The sequence below is a fragment of the Tetrao urogallus genome (assembly GCF_951394365.1).
Source record: "Tetrao urogallus genome assembly, chromosome: 5".
NCBI lineage: Eukaryota > Metazoa > Chordata > Aves > Galliformes > Phasianidae > Tetrao > Tetrao urogallus.
This window is the reverse complement of record NC_136818.1, coordinates 21,478,533-21,493,744: the sequence shown is the minus strand read 5'-3', so window position 1 is coordinate 21,493,744 and position 15,212 is coordinate 21,478,533. Positions and strand designations below refer to the sequence as shown.

Genomic DNA, 15,212 nt, shown 5'->3' with positions numbered 1-15,212 from the left:
TTCGTCTGCTAATGAGGTATGACACAGAAAAAAAAGTGCAGAAAACACAGTTTTTGTTAGCAGACTTCATGTGAAAAGGCACGAAGGGTTTATACTCTGCATCAGAAGGAACGTGATGTAATGGAGCTTCAGCAGAAGATGATGCAGGAGGCTCTTTATCTTTCCACGCACAGAGTGCTGCCTGCCCTGCCAGCCACACACCGCACAGACTGTGACACTCCCGCTGCTGACAGCCGGGCAAGACTCCAGTCCAGCTCGCACACAAATCTGCACCAGGTTTGAAAAATCACTCGGACCTGCTGAAGTAAAACCTTAACAAGAACAACTGCCTTCCAAATCGAAGTCTGCAGGGAGCGGGCTGCTGAGGGCCACGGGCAACGATGGGCTGTGGTGGGCTCGGTGCTGCTGGTGGCACCTTAGTGCTGGAGATGAGGAGAAAGCTGTGAGGATCAGCACCAGCCTTTTGGAGAAGAGACAACTTGTCAGAGGATGTCCTATCAGGATGAACATGGCTCATTCAAGAATTAACTCTCTATTCGTCTTCTACCTCAGTTTTTTCCTGCTCCTCCACTTAAAAAGTAAGATTGGTTCTTTTTCTTATTGTTCTGACGTGTCCTCTGGGTAGACTGGAAGACGTGCGCTTCCAGCAGGAAGCTTCTGTTGTCAGAAGACTTTAAACATTTGATGGAGATGCCAAAAAGATTTGGTTCTAGAAAGCTAAGTTGCATAAATTCACTGTGCGTTGGCTTTCCTGATTTTCATACTAATATTTTGCCTTAAAAGAAGAACGAAGGCATTTTTTATTATTTTGTTTCACATACTGAAAGCGTAGCAGTAAAATGTTCTGATAAAATTTTAGCTATGAAGTCTGCATTTTGATACCATTCACCCAGTATACGTAAACTTAGCTGTTTTAAATACAAAATATTTTACTACATCTGTACAAGTTACGTATTTTAGCAGTACACATTATTTTATGATATAAATGTTGACTTTTTGATTAAAACTCCAAAGGAATCAGTTGCTAAACAACTAATATATTTGAGAGAGTATGAAAACTCAACTACTTTTAATAGAGAAAATATTTACAGCAAATTTCCACAAAAAGAGAAGCATGCAAAGTGCTGGGAATGGCAGTGGGTTTCCTTGGCAATTTTCTCAGAAGGCTGAGAGATGTTGGCTAAATCAAATCCAAGGAGGCTAAGTGGCCTCAGCTGGTGTATGTTTATGTAAAGCAGCAGCTCTTAAACATGCTTAAAATGAAGACAGGCGGGATGCGTGTCTGTCTGAGGAGGCTGTTTGATTTGTGTATGCTGAATGTGAATTGCAATAAGACAAAGCTTTGAGCAGCTGCCATTAGACAAGAAGACTTGGCATTAGCGTACAGTGTTGTGTAATCTGGGTCACCTTCTGTTGCTGCATCACTCAAATTGTTACTTGGACAGTTTACAGCCTGAGCTAAATTAGAGGATGAAAAGCAAACAGATGCAGTTAGATCAACAGGCACTGAAAAAATACCTACTTTAAAATGTAGTAAAAATGACATATGAGATGTCACAGAAAAATGGCTTTATTCTTGCACTTTTCTTTAGAGATATACTGATATGAATCTGTTAAGCCAAAATGTTCTGAGTTATCTCACAAGAGGATATTTTCTGGAAAGAGAGAATAGATCCTGCACTAATAAATAGCAATTTTAAAAATCAGTCTACTATAAGATGAACAACTGGAAAGTCTGAAGCAAATTCTGCTGTCTAATTACAAGCAGGAACGGTGATAATTAAATTTCATTTATAAACGAGGCACGGAATTTTGAACAAAATAAAGGCCATGGGAAGGAAGGTAACAAATTAGATGTTTATAAAATTGAAAAGCTTGCATTGAAAACATCAGACATAAAGAAGACATTGCTAGGGTGTAAACAAGAAAAAAGCTCCCCAGGCACCAGTGAACAAAAAATGGTAACTACAGGTCTTGGCTTTGGTTGAGCTTTGCTTAACACAGGATGTCAAAGGAGAGAAAGTAATGATAAGTTGTATTACGCCTTTTCCTTAACACAGGAGCTGGCTGGGTGACATTTCAGAGGTGGCATGAGTTTTTTCTCTGGTATATGGCCATATGGCCAGTTTCCAGCTACAGGCTTTTCACTCTTGAGGACTCACTTTTCCCTAGGTACATTCGTGCCTGTTGCAAACTGATGTAATACAACTTGATATACCAGCATAGAGCAGCTACAGCAGCAGCCAGAATCAAGCTCAGGAGCATCTGTATCTGTGCAGTGCACATAATCACCTTGATAGGTATTCTCTCTCAAGAGTCTGTATGTTACATGAAAGTGCTGAGTTTCTGCTAATAAAAATTTAATTGGGAACAGACCAACCAGGTCTATGCAGAAGAATTGATTGTTATTACTTACTTATTTAGAAAATATTATTTGAGAAGCTGAGAAAGGCTGAGAAAGGTGTGAAGTAGAACAGAGATGTTTTTATGATGTGTATAAACATTATATAAGCTGTTATTTTTTAGATTTTTTTTTTTTTTTTGCAAGTCAATTGACTGGACTAGTTTTTCCCTAAAATATTCTAATCACAGGTGCATCTTAAAGTCTCTCATCATAATCTATTTTAAATGACTCTGGAAATAAATGGCATTTAGAAGGCAAGACTATCTAAAACATTTTCATATAGGTTTATAACATTTCTTCCTTCTCATCCACACTCCTGAGATGAAAAATGGTACACAGAAATGAGGTGTCCCATACAGACAGGACACTACAGGGTGACAGGTCATTCCATAACAGTTGCAATCAAATTAAAGCATTTTGCGGGAAAGCTCTTACATTAAGCCAAAATATTCTAAGTAATATAACAAAAATGTAATAGGTTGAACTAAAGAAATTTGAACAAATTGTCCAATCAGAATAGTTCATGTGTACCCAGGTGTATATTATGAGAAAATGTTCTTTAATTTCTGTGCAATATTAAGCATTAAATAGACTATAAGCTTTTATTAGAGACTTCTGGTTGCAAATAATGCTTCTATAAATGCTTCTATAACAGCCTTGTCACACATGGTTCCTTTTGAAAGCACAAGTTGTGTAAAAATATCTTACATTTATGTGACACAACATCAAACTGTACAGTGACAGGATTTCAACCTGGAAATCAGTCTTCCAACAAGCAATACAGTTTTTTTTCCTTTAATTCTAATTATCTAAAATGCTTTTAGAAAGGCCGCTCGTTAAGTTAACCTCCCAGAGCCCCAGCATGATGCTGTCAGGTGCAACAAATATAAGTTCCCAGAAATACTTGTGCTTGACAAAACAGAATTTTGCAGGGATGGAACTAAAGTCAGCTGGTTCCAAACCCATTCCTCTAAGTGAAGTTATCAAAAAGGGAAAGTAATATGTCCTAAGAAATACATTAAGAAGAAAGTTTCAGGTTTTACTTGTTCTTGTTTTATTATAGAAGAGCTTTGAAGTATGCATAGGAAAACCCAAGACTGAATTCACATCTGGATGTAGGTTTTTATGACACTGACTTGTCCCAGGTACCCCCAACAACAGATTAATAGATGTGAGCAGTAAACTGCCTTGTTGCAAAACCTTTATTAGAGAGAGACACTGGCCTTCTTGTCTCTTAAGGACAGTATAACAATCATAACTGTGCTAGTGTTTCAAATGAAGTGTTAGGCATAAACCCAATGATGTCTGAAAGCAGTAATTCCTCCTCCTTTATTATACATGTATTAAAACATTTGACATTTAATTGTGATGCAGAATTACATCCTGAAATATCAACCCACTTTCTAAGGTATCACAATAAGATTCCCATTTGCTGTGGTGTTAAAGAAAATGGGTTCTGGCCATCTTAAATTTTATCTTGTTAGCTTCTTGGAAGTGAATTTACACCAGATACACCAGATACAATTCCTGCTGCCTGATGCACCAGAGAATTGATTTAATTTTGCCTCTTTTTTCAGCTGCTATTTGTGTCCACTTTTGACAATCAATAAATCAGATTTATGAAAAAAGGAAGTAATGGTCAACTTCTGGATTTAAGGAAGGAAGTAATGGTCAAGTCATAGAGAACACCACAATGCTGACTTATCTCTAATAAGGTTGTTTAAAGGTTCTTATAGAGGATAATGCATCTTCCTGGAAGTTAAGGTTCTCAAGCATCTCTTACTTCAGTTGGAATACTGATTAGCGGTATGCCTGGAAAGACTTTACTTTCAGGTAATGTCTAAAATGGCCATTGTGAAGTAGTCCTTCCCATTCCCTTAGCATCAGAACAATGCTACAACCCTATAAATTCATTTGTGCCTTGTTCCCATGGTTATGAGTACTGTGTACTGGGTATGAGCCTTCAATACACGTTCATAATTTTTCCCCGAAATGTTAATAAATTAGGAATGGAATTTCATCTGAGATTAACATGAAAAAAACATCCAAGCTTTCTCTGCAATTCTTTTCTGCTCCCCAGAGATGCTGGCACTATGCAATTTTTCCCCGTGGACAAGTTCTTTTAGTTTCCTGCAACTATTCCCATTACTCACCAAACTTCCAATTAATGCTTAATTACTACGTTAGGAATAAAGCTCTTCATATGAAGAGATCTGTGGTTTTGCTCATACCACTAGTCCCTCCTGCACAATCAATGATGCAAGTAGCTTTCCAATGGATTATTGTTAAGATGCAGTCAATGCATTCATAGCAGATGCTGTACTTCCGCAGGTCCTCATTATTGCACTGAGGAGTGTTGCACCAGGGCCACAGCCTCTAATGTCTGAGCACCAGCAGCACTACAGCTTTCCCCCTGTTCTAGCTGTTGTACATTGTTCCCATACTGTGTAAGAAAAGGAAATCTTATTTAGAGGCCTGCTAGCATCCTAAGTGAGATTAATGCCTTATCATTTTTCAACAAGGAAGTAACTTCTTCAACCTTGTTCCACTTGCATAAACATGACATTAAAAACCTCCCAACCACGCTCGTTTCTGAGCCTTTTAATTCCAGTTCTTACAGGCATCCTTAAGGCTAGATCTATCATTTCAACAACAGAGCAGCTTCCAAGTTGAGTGCTCTCTGTGACCGATCTACTAGGGAAGGGATAGATGGGAAAGAAAAGAGCTTGGGCAAAAGGGTGTGTGTCACTTGTGCTCAGCTATCTGCACAGGCTCCACAGCTGATCTTGAAACACTGATACAGCATCACTGTACAGGAGAAACTGGTGCCAGGCACTTCAAGTGCCATGTGAACAGAAGATATAAACAATGTTTTAATAGACACATAAACTATTCAAAAGGTCCGCCCAGCCAAATTTTACAGCTACAACTAGTTAGCCCCAGGAGCACTGGCATGGGGATTTGGTGAACTTTGGTTCACAGGTTTTCTTTGTTGTGTTTTTTTTGTTTGTTTGTTTTATAATTTGGAAAGTTCATTAAGGATGGAAATTCAGATTAGATGTTGGGTAAGTTTTTCACAGAGAGGGTGGTGAGGCCCTGGCACATGATGCCCTGAGAGCTGTGGTTGACCCATCCCTGAGGCCAGGTTGGATGCGGCCTGGGCAGCCTGATTTGATAGCTGGCAACAACCCCTCAGCTAGGGGTTTGTAACTAGGTGAACTTTGAAGTTCCTTCCAACCCAAGCTGTTCTTTAATTCATACTACAGATGGCCCAGATGTTATTTTATTGTTTCTTTTTTTAAAAAAAGAAGGAAAAAAAAGCTGTTCTTAAGAGGTGTAGAGGTCTCTAAATCCAATGTTACCATAGACACATAAGGACAGATCTGTGCTGCAGACTGAGAAGTCAGCCAGACTCTTCCAGCTCTGCAGTGGGGCAGGTTTTAGCCATGACCAGAACACGGCTGCCCTCAGTGAGCTTAAACAGCATGGCTCTGTTGGCATCTCTTATCTCAGTGGGAGCAAGAATGAGCCAACATCAGTCTTGAGGCACTTGGTTTTCTAAAATTTTTTAGCTTTATTAGTTAATTTTGGGATTAAAGTGCATGTTTCTGGTATAGATGGATTGCTTCTTTCCTGCCTATTACCTTGTCTCAGTTACAGAACTGAGAGACAGGAATCTGCAGTCATTAACTACTGTTAGATTTTGGAACTTTTCCACATCTGTAATGATAGTATTTCTTTAAAGTACTGCAAAACTGAATTGTTTGAACAAACAGTCTTTGTGACCACATCAAATACTTTCCTACTGAAAAACTGTATGAAAAGGCAAATATATTACCACTACGTGATAACAGGAAAATGACATGCAAGACAAGGGTGAGCAATCAGTGCACCCTTCAGTACTGACTACATCCAGCTTGTAAGAAAGAAAAGCAATTAGGGAAATGCTGAAGAGGGACAGCAGAAGTAGGGAGACATTTAGAAAGATGTCACCTGTAAGAAAGGGTCATAGCAAGAGAAGCCTGGCAGAGGGTGTGATTACAGTGTTTCCTACACCGAAGAGAATAGTAATCAACATCCATCGGCTGCTGCCACGACCTTCCGAAGGGCAGGCACTCTGCAGCCATAGATTCCACAAGCAGTGGTGAGATTGCAGTGAACTTTTCCAATTGCAGGATAATCAAATCTCCCTATCAGAGCTTTTTGATGAATAGATTAGATAAATATCTGTCAGAGAGTGTCCAGACTGCTGATTAAAGCTGATGCGACACAGACGGGGCAGTCAGCACCAACTTGGGTGTCTATAGGAACCCAGTGCACTACAACCCCAGGACACATAAGCCGTGCCATGGCCAGACCCAGCTGGGCACAGCTCCTGGACAGGGTGAGCAGATGGCACTGCACCGAGGATTAGTGCTGATCCAAGCAGGGGCAGCCCTGTGCCAGCCTTGCTCAGTGCACGGTCTACAACATCACTTTGAAATTTCAGCAAGGAAATAGTTCACTCCCAGCCTTTGAGATAGCAAGTATCTACTCTTAATTTTCTGGTATTTAAACTGGCACTTCAAATATCAAAAGCACTCATTTCTATGGGGGTAGATAGCCTCGGTACTAGAAACCATACATTGTGACTTCCAGATTTTTTAATCAAATTATTTATCCTTTTACTTGCAATTTAAGGACACTGAATAAATTCACAATACCATGCAAGGAAAGACTAATAAATAGATTACCAATAGAACATTTTTTTATGGCAAGAAGCCTATAGAGGAATAGAAAACTGACTGCCCTCTGAACCTTAATTTTGCAGACAGCTCCTTATTCCTTATAAAATCCTTCAAGAGCAGAATCTACTGCAGCAAAACAGATACCAGGAATACTCCTAGAAAACTCAAATGGCATTTCCTGACATGCAGTAATAAATAATCATTCTGGAATTCTTCACTATGATGTTTCATTTGAGAAAAGCTTAATTTTTAGACAATAAACTCATATTTTTAAAAACTGAAGGTTAGAAAACAAACAAACAAATATATCTACTGCATCAGCTACCAAGCAATACACATTAGACTGTTCTCCTAGACCCTGGATACACAGCATATTCCGTCCAATAATACAACTGAGAAACAGCAGTCTAAGTGCCTTTGATCCTACCACAGCAGGTTGCGGCCAGGGACCTCTCAAGAATATTTCTTTTTGTTTCCTTTATAATTCACATCCCAGTATTAAAAAAAAAAAAATAAAAAAAATAAAAAAAAGAATTTGATTGCCTCCATCTCCAAGCAACCCTAATTATTCCTTTTACTCTTTGCGGTGCTAAGAAGAGAAAGAAAGGCCCTGGTATTAACATTACTTTCTACAGAAAGCCTTTAAATGTAATTGACTCATCTGGAGTCATAGAGGGTAGGCAGCAAACAGACAAGGTATGGATATTATTTCCTAGATTGATATTACAGATTAATCCGTTGGTTTTAGAAACCAACATGTTTCACCAATCAGTTCCCACTGTAGTTTTCTGTTGTTTTTCAGCCATTCACGGTGCGATAATATGTGAAAGTCGACAGTCCAGCAAACAGCAAAACACTCAGATAAACCTTTTCCCAACGAGACTCTTCTGTTTACTTCATATTGATTATATTTTGTTCACCCATAAAATGGGTCAGCAGAAACTGCCCTAGCCCTTTGACAAAGACGCCGAGTGACAAGGCACTCTGAGGGCAGCCTGGCAGGCAGTGACACACCACGCAGCTGCCACTGCAGCTCCACGGGGTTCCTGGGGGCCGAGGCAGCACACTCTCCTCTCCAGGCATCAACAAAACAAGTCTGCCACGGTGGCTGCTGCAACTTCAGGGTTAGGGCAGCTTCTGCCTGCCTGAAATCTCATCAACGGGGACAGAAAGAAAAATATTTCTAAGGCTAAATATTTCTGTGGGTAGAAAAGGGGCACGGGATGCTAACCCGCTGTGTGCGACGTCCGTGCTCCAGCAGACAAGGCTCAGAGGCAGTGCCCAGGCAGGGCTCTTGCCTGGTACAGCCTTTGTTGGGAAATGCTGTGCTGGAATAATTGTGGCCTGGATGGATGCTTTGGGGAGAAGTCCTTGTTTTTTTTCACTGCTCTTGCTTGGCTGCCCAAGGCTCCAAATACTAGGATCCTATTCCCTTAACCTTTCCTGGAGTAGAGACAGACAAAGCATCTTCAATTACATTATTCAGGAAGTCTGAAAACAGGATGCGTTCCTTTAAAGTGTTCTCAATCACAGTGATTGAGAGCAAGACTGTGGGAAGCACACTAACTGGCATAGCCCAGCCTAAGGACTTGGCTAGGGACAGCACGGCTTGAAATTCCCCTTACTTTATTTCTCAGAGGTACTGCTGTGTTTTCTCTGTTGTGGGAATGGCACAACTGCTCTCTAAAGTAGTTAAGCTCAGAACAGCTCTGATTCACATCCAGGCTGCCCAGGGAGCTATAGGAGTAGATGAAAGGCAGTGTATATTGCTCACACCGTCCTTGACAGCTTCCCATTCTCCCTTGTTGACAATCCTAGCAGGGATAGTGCAGAGCACTTCACTAGCTCTCCTTCCACAAGGAAGCCCCAGAATTAGATTGTGACATGAAAACTTTGAAAACAACAATTTGACAGAGAGTCAAGGCAAGGATGGAGAAAACTAGACAGCCATCAGCCTGTAAGGATCCAATAACTGCAAGTTAAGTAACCTCCACTAGTAACCTCCACTGATGAACTAATCACAGCACGGAATCCAGAAGTCCCATTATAAAAATCTGCTCTTGAGAAGACATCTGTATGCAGCAATACCCTGAAATGTATTTTACTAAGCTTTGTTACAATTTGTAGGGACAACTGTAGCAGTGTTCTTGCTGTAGCTGGCCATACATGAACCTGAACTGATCATAGTCAAGCGCCCACACTGCAGAAAAAAGAGAACAGGGTCTGTTATCAGCAACAAGTCTGCAGAACTATGCATGTAATTCTCTTGATGGGATAAAGAAGTATAGCAGAGCTGAAGATTACATGCATAGTGTAGAATATGGGCCACATGAGATGCAATTTGATTGCAATGGACTAGTCTATAGGCCATGGGGCTCACAGTTCTCCTTAGAGTCAGCTGACTCCCATAATTGCAAGAAGGGCAAAAACACTGGAGATGTCTGATATAATGTACAGCAGTGCAACTGTAGCTGCTCTTCTCCAGCAGCCCCTTGCCTTCCTTGGGTAGCTATGGTGCAGAGAAAGGATGCACTGAGCCAAGAATGACATCAATGTATGTGAGATTACATCAGAGATATCAAGTGAGAAGATGCGTGTGGCTCCTGTAGGCTCTGTCCCTACAAAACAGTACAGCCTACAAAACAGTAATTAAAATGAAGTTGAAATTAAAGCTCCATGTTGTTCCTATCCTAAAATATTGGAAAATGTAAGAAATGTGTTGGTAGGAACAATAATCCCAAAACTCTTTGCTCACTACCTGTGTAGTTATTTGGAACATATATCCCATGAGAGCTGAAAGAAAATAGGTTTCTCTACAATGCAACTGCAAAAAGAAAATACCTGGCGCACGTTTTGCAAGAAACACCATTTCAGACTTTCCAGCTGAACACATCCCTTCTCTCACATTAAACACTGCTGACATTTGTATTTCTTTATTCACTACTAATGGTATTGAACATTTTGCATACCTCAGTGTGTGTAAAAATGCCCTTTGCTTGATGTGACTATCTGTACTGTTCTCTCTTAAGTATGTCTTAAATGTCTGATTCAATTTAGTCTTTAGTCTGGAACGCGTGGACAAGTGCAAGAAGAGTAAGATGCCTAAAACTATTTCTATTTCTGTATTCAATTGGCTGTTTCCAAAGAACACTGAATTTCCCAAAGAAATAGTAGACATCCCAGACCTTCTGCCTTTGTCCATGATAGTGAAGAAACAGATGTGTTTAGGGGGAAGTCTTGAATAGGATTAAACATAAGAAAGGATTGGCTCTAAAAACCTTAAAGGAATCTGGATAGAAGTCTTTTCATCAGACTGACCTAGTGATCCGACAAGTAATGGAAAGAAGGAAGAGGTCGTAACTCTACACATGTAGCAGAATTAGACCAAATGAATCATTACAGTCAGCCAGCCATATAAGAACCTTCAGATATTGCACTTTGTCTGGGGAAATGCCTGATGACATTCACATGGGCACTTTCTGTTCTTGAAGACCTCTGCAAGCATTCTTGCTGCCCAGTGGAAATGGCTGACAGTGGAGCTGCTGTATCCCCAACCTTCATCCCTGCCTCCCAGTCATCTTACTCCAGTAAGAGTTGCATATGTTTTCAGTACTTCTTATATTCCACGTACAGCATCCAACAGAGCTGATTACAGTTCTGATTATTCTAGCTTAACTTTAAAAGCCTTCTGGCTTCAGTATAGATGCTGCTAGATATATAGATTCAGTAGGGCCTGCATGGCTCTGCTTTACAGCACCAGGGATTTGTGGCTGCTGTCAAGAATGGCTTCACTTCAAGCTGACTGAGAATGGTGTTCTTTGAGATACCTGAGATCATAAACAGCACTACATTATTTAATCTTCACTAAGGCTTAACTTGCTTGTGACAATGAGGCTTTGTTCATTAGATCTCAGCTCTTAAATCTAACTTTGAGGGAAAAATCACCACTACTACTAAAATCAGGAAGACACTGTCATTGCAGTTCACAGAGATTTCTGTATAACATGCATAGCAACCAGTTGGAAACATGTTTGCATCCTGAGTTGCATCATTTCTTCTTTGGGTTTGCATAGAAACAAGCCATTCTAGCGGAAACCCACAGGACAACTTGCCAGTGCTATTTAATTATGCCTCATTGAGACTCGTGGTGTCATCTTTACTACAGACAGAAGAACTCTTTCCTTACTTTTATTAACCATAAACATCCAGGCAACAGAGGAACAGATTCTCCTGTCTTCTTCTAGCCCTGCACATCTTTTATACTGTGCCTCTGAATCAGGCTAAGGAATGCTGGTTCCTCATGGATGACTGCATCTTTTCTGCAATCACTCACAAGCACCAGCACTTCCATTAACCACAGGCATGAGGTTACGCATGCTTACAGTAAGTCTGGCTTCCAAAAAATAAGGAATTTTTAAAGAAATCATTACAGAAAGCTCACGCTGAGCTTTCTGCTCTAGCTGATACTTCTTTGAGCAAGTAGGTTGAACCAGATGACCTCCAGAAGCCCCCTCCAATCTCATCTGTTCCATGATTCTGTTCTGTGAAATGTTCTCAGTTTATCTGAGCCTTTACTACAGTAGTTGTGTGTCAGTCATTTACGGGACTACATCAGAAAATGCGTCCAACCAATTCTGGAATGACAATTACCATTCAGTAATTAAGAGATTATTAGAGCTTGTAGGAAGCCAGTTAGTGACAGAAAGATTAAGAGATGGAAAGTAAGATGGGAAAAGAAGACTTCAGAGTATATTTCAGATCCCAACTTAAAAAAAAAAAAAAAAAAAAGTGCAAGAAAAATCAGTTACTAGCTTCATATAAACATCTCAGATCTCTGCTGTGTTACCAATCTAATACAAACTTGGTGACAATACCTCTTCAGATCCACTGGAGAGCAATAGGAATACAAATGTACACCTGAAATAAATCCCCACAGTCAGAAACATACCCTGACCTCAAGGCTGGCAGAGTTGAGACAGGGGAAGTGCAGAACAGAGCAATGACTGTTCAGCTGCCTCGGGAACATCTGCAAAACTTGCCACTTGCCTTTGAAAAAAGTCTAGCATTCTTCAGATCTTAACCTTGATGAGAGGTCCAGCGAGTCAGCCTTTCATAGTGCAGTCATGCCCTATTCCAGCTATTACATGCCTCATTTCTGTTAATCTTCTCTAATTAGTTCTGCTTCTCAAGTGAAATCTTGGAATCTTAATGTTTTCCTGTGCTAATAGCGAGGGCTTTGCTTTCATGTTCAAGATTGGACTGCCATTTCACTCTGTAATACTCATTTGTTCTCCCAGCACTTGCAGTTGTACATTGAGTTTTTAGCTTAAACTCTCTCAAAGAATTTTCCTGACTTTCAAGTTATTGAAGTTGTGAACATGCCAAAAGCCAACATGTTCATGAGAGGGCAGAGGAATAGGTTCCTTTCCTCTCCTTGCAAATGTGCTGAATTTTATTTTTTCCCAAAAAGAGCACTTTCAGACTTCTCCTCATAAGGATTTCATGTGTTTTACAAAGTATAAGCAGATTGAGTGCCACTACATGTAAACTGGCAGCATCTCAATTTTAGGAATGGAAAAGCTGAGTTACAGAAGGGCAAGGCAAATACGTCTCCTGCAGCGGGACAGCTGAGTACAGTCTCCCTGTTCCATGCTCTACTAATGTAGACCTTACATTTTTCACTTCATGTTATACACACATACCTATACATACAGAGGAAGGAAGACACACTTTTCCAGATTTGTAAGGAGCCTGAGACATCCACAGCAAATATATATAAAATGATTATTTATTCATTCTTACATTTAATACAGGCAAACCTAGAGTAGATTCTAAGTTGCTAACTGGAAGGGCTTCCTTTGTACGTCACTTTATTTGATAACTTTCAGCCTTCTTCTACAAAGGGATCAACACACTCTCTGTAGTCACTAACATGCCATCCTATAGGCTTTGGTCTGGGAGTATTAGACGCAGCAGTTTCTAGAGGCACATGATGGCTGAGGTGTGAGCACTGGCAGGAGAAGGCATCTGAGCCTTAGGCAAGAAAAGCTCTTCTCCAGCTGTTGTTCAATTCAAGATAGCAGATTATTTTCAGGTTAAAAAACTTGCATGGGCAAGGGGGAAAAGTGAACCTTCTGCAACACATAACTTAGACTAAAAGCAGAGTAAGCAGCTTACTTAGAGTGTTGCTTCTGTTGCTATAGTAAAATATGTAATTCATCTCAATTAAGTCACACAAGGTTGATGTTTACAGATTTAAAACTGTTACATATAGCAAACAGACAACACAGGAATAGCGTGACTCTAAAATAGAAAGTTTTTCCATGACTATTTTCAGTTATTTCACAGGATACAAGTAAAACAAATCTAACTATTCAACCTCTTCTCTTGAGATAAAATAATAACATGTATATGAACATGCTATTTAGAAGGTAGGAAGTACCGAGCATTTTCACCTTCAAACAGTTCACTACTAACTCTTATATCTGAAGACAACACCCAAAATATTTTGAAGGGTTTGTAGTACGTTATTCCCTGGAAGCTACTTAGGAATTGTTTTTATTTTTTAAATCCCTTCAGTGGGATTTATCAGTGGGATTAAGAAATCACTAAAAGGCCTTTTTTTCCCCTCAGAACAGAAATGAGACAAAGCACAGCACACACACACAACAAATTCACAGGCTCACTGTGAGATCAGTGCTTAACTTGGAAACTGCCGTATTTGAATTTGGTGAATTGCACCTCACCCTGAAAGTCTTTCGGAATTCCTGTTCTCTGGCTTCTAATGAAGTGTGCTTGTTACAAATCAGTGCAGCACATGCTTATATCAGAATGGCATCCTATTGATAGGGTATTAAGAATTGGAATGTAGTCTAGAAGACATGGGACAAGACATCCTTGCAAATTGTTTTTTTCAGTCTAACTGCAGGTTGTCAACCAGACACATTCATAGTGCAATAATCCAGAGAGCTCCACTTGCTTTTGCTCAAGGTAGCAATGGTTTTATCACCTAAGCATTTTCACTGTGGAGCACTGACAGTGCTTTCCCACCTTCAAAGCATCACCTCTATATATTTGCCTTGACACTGTCTTCACATCGTCTTGATATTGTTCTGACACTTACAAAAACTCAATCACTGTAGCCAGCTGCCAAGAGAAGCAGAGAAGCATTAAAAAGATTGTTAAAAAACTGTGAAAGACAGCAGCTTAGAGAAAACAAGACCTTGCTTTTTCAAATTCATATTCCGAGTAAGTTTTAATAAAAGCTGCTTTCTAAAAACTTCAGCCAAGTCTGGCAAAAGCCAGCTCAAAGAGTGATGGACTCTGCAGCTGAAGTTCAGGTATTCCAGTGACAGCCCTCTCAGTGCTGAGAGCTCAGGTCCTTTGAGTAGCATTGCCTGGCAAGCACAGTGTGTTGAGCACTGCAAGTTGTTGACATGAGGATCTCCCCAGAAACTAATTTGCAGCCTTTTTTTGAGACAGTCAGGAAAGAAAGATGACAGCAGAAGAGAGCCTGGAGCATTATTGCCCTTTGCTACAAATAAAGCAGAAATGCACATTGTTATTTCACAACTTACAGAAGCAGCCTAGAAAGAAAGCATCATCTAGCATTGATTTAACAAATGCTTAATATTATGGTAGCAGGATAACAACATGCATGGAGTTAGGTTCAGTAAGAGTTACATGCTGAATAATCTAGGAGAGGAGAAGAAAAGCAGTCTCTGCTTTTACTGAAACTACGTGCAAAGAAAAGAGAAAAAAAAAATCGAAGGGCAGGCATACAACAAGCCCTCCAGTGTCTCAACATCTTTTGTACTCACAGATAAAGCCCTCAACGCTCACAGAAGGCAATGCTTAACCTACACACCTTAAAAACAAAACAAAACAAAAAAACTGTCACTATAGCAACTCCAAATGCAGAGAACATTAACTGACTTCTGCCAGCTCACTCCAGAACCACGCCGCAGACAAGTCAGCCACCACAGGCATGTGCAAAACACTAGTGCTCCTGCAGTTGAGCTTCAGAGCAATTTGTGAACTGCTTCAGAGGTAGTAGGGACATGTTTGAGGTACTTGTGATG

At 40.1% G+C, this 15,212-nt stretch overlaps 1 protein-coding gene across 1 annotated transcript in view; it reads left to right on the top strand.

Moving 5' to 3' along the window:
- Positions 1-493: 493 nt before the first annotated feature.
- Positions 494-15,212, top strand: part of CRB1 (crumbs cell polarity complex component 1) — a gene marked incomplete at its 3' end in the record, with an annotated part of 75,164 nt that continues 60,445 nt past the window's right edge. The window contains exon 1 of the mRNA XM_079535840.1: positions 494-578. Within this exon, the coding sequence (XP_079391966.1) occupies positions 503-578 (76 nt within the window). The 5' untranslated portion in view covers positions 494-502. The remainder of the gene's footprint in view (positions 579-15,212) is intronic.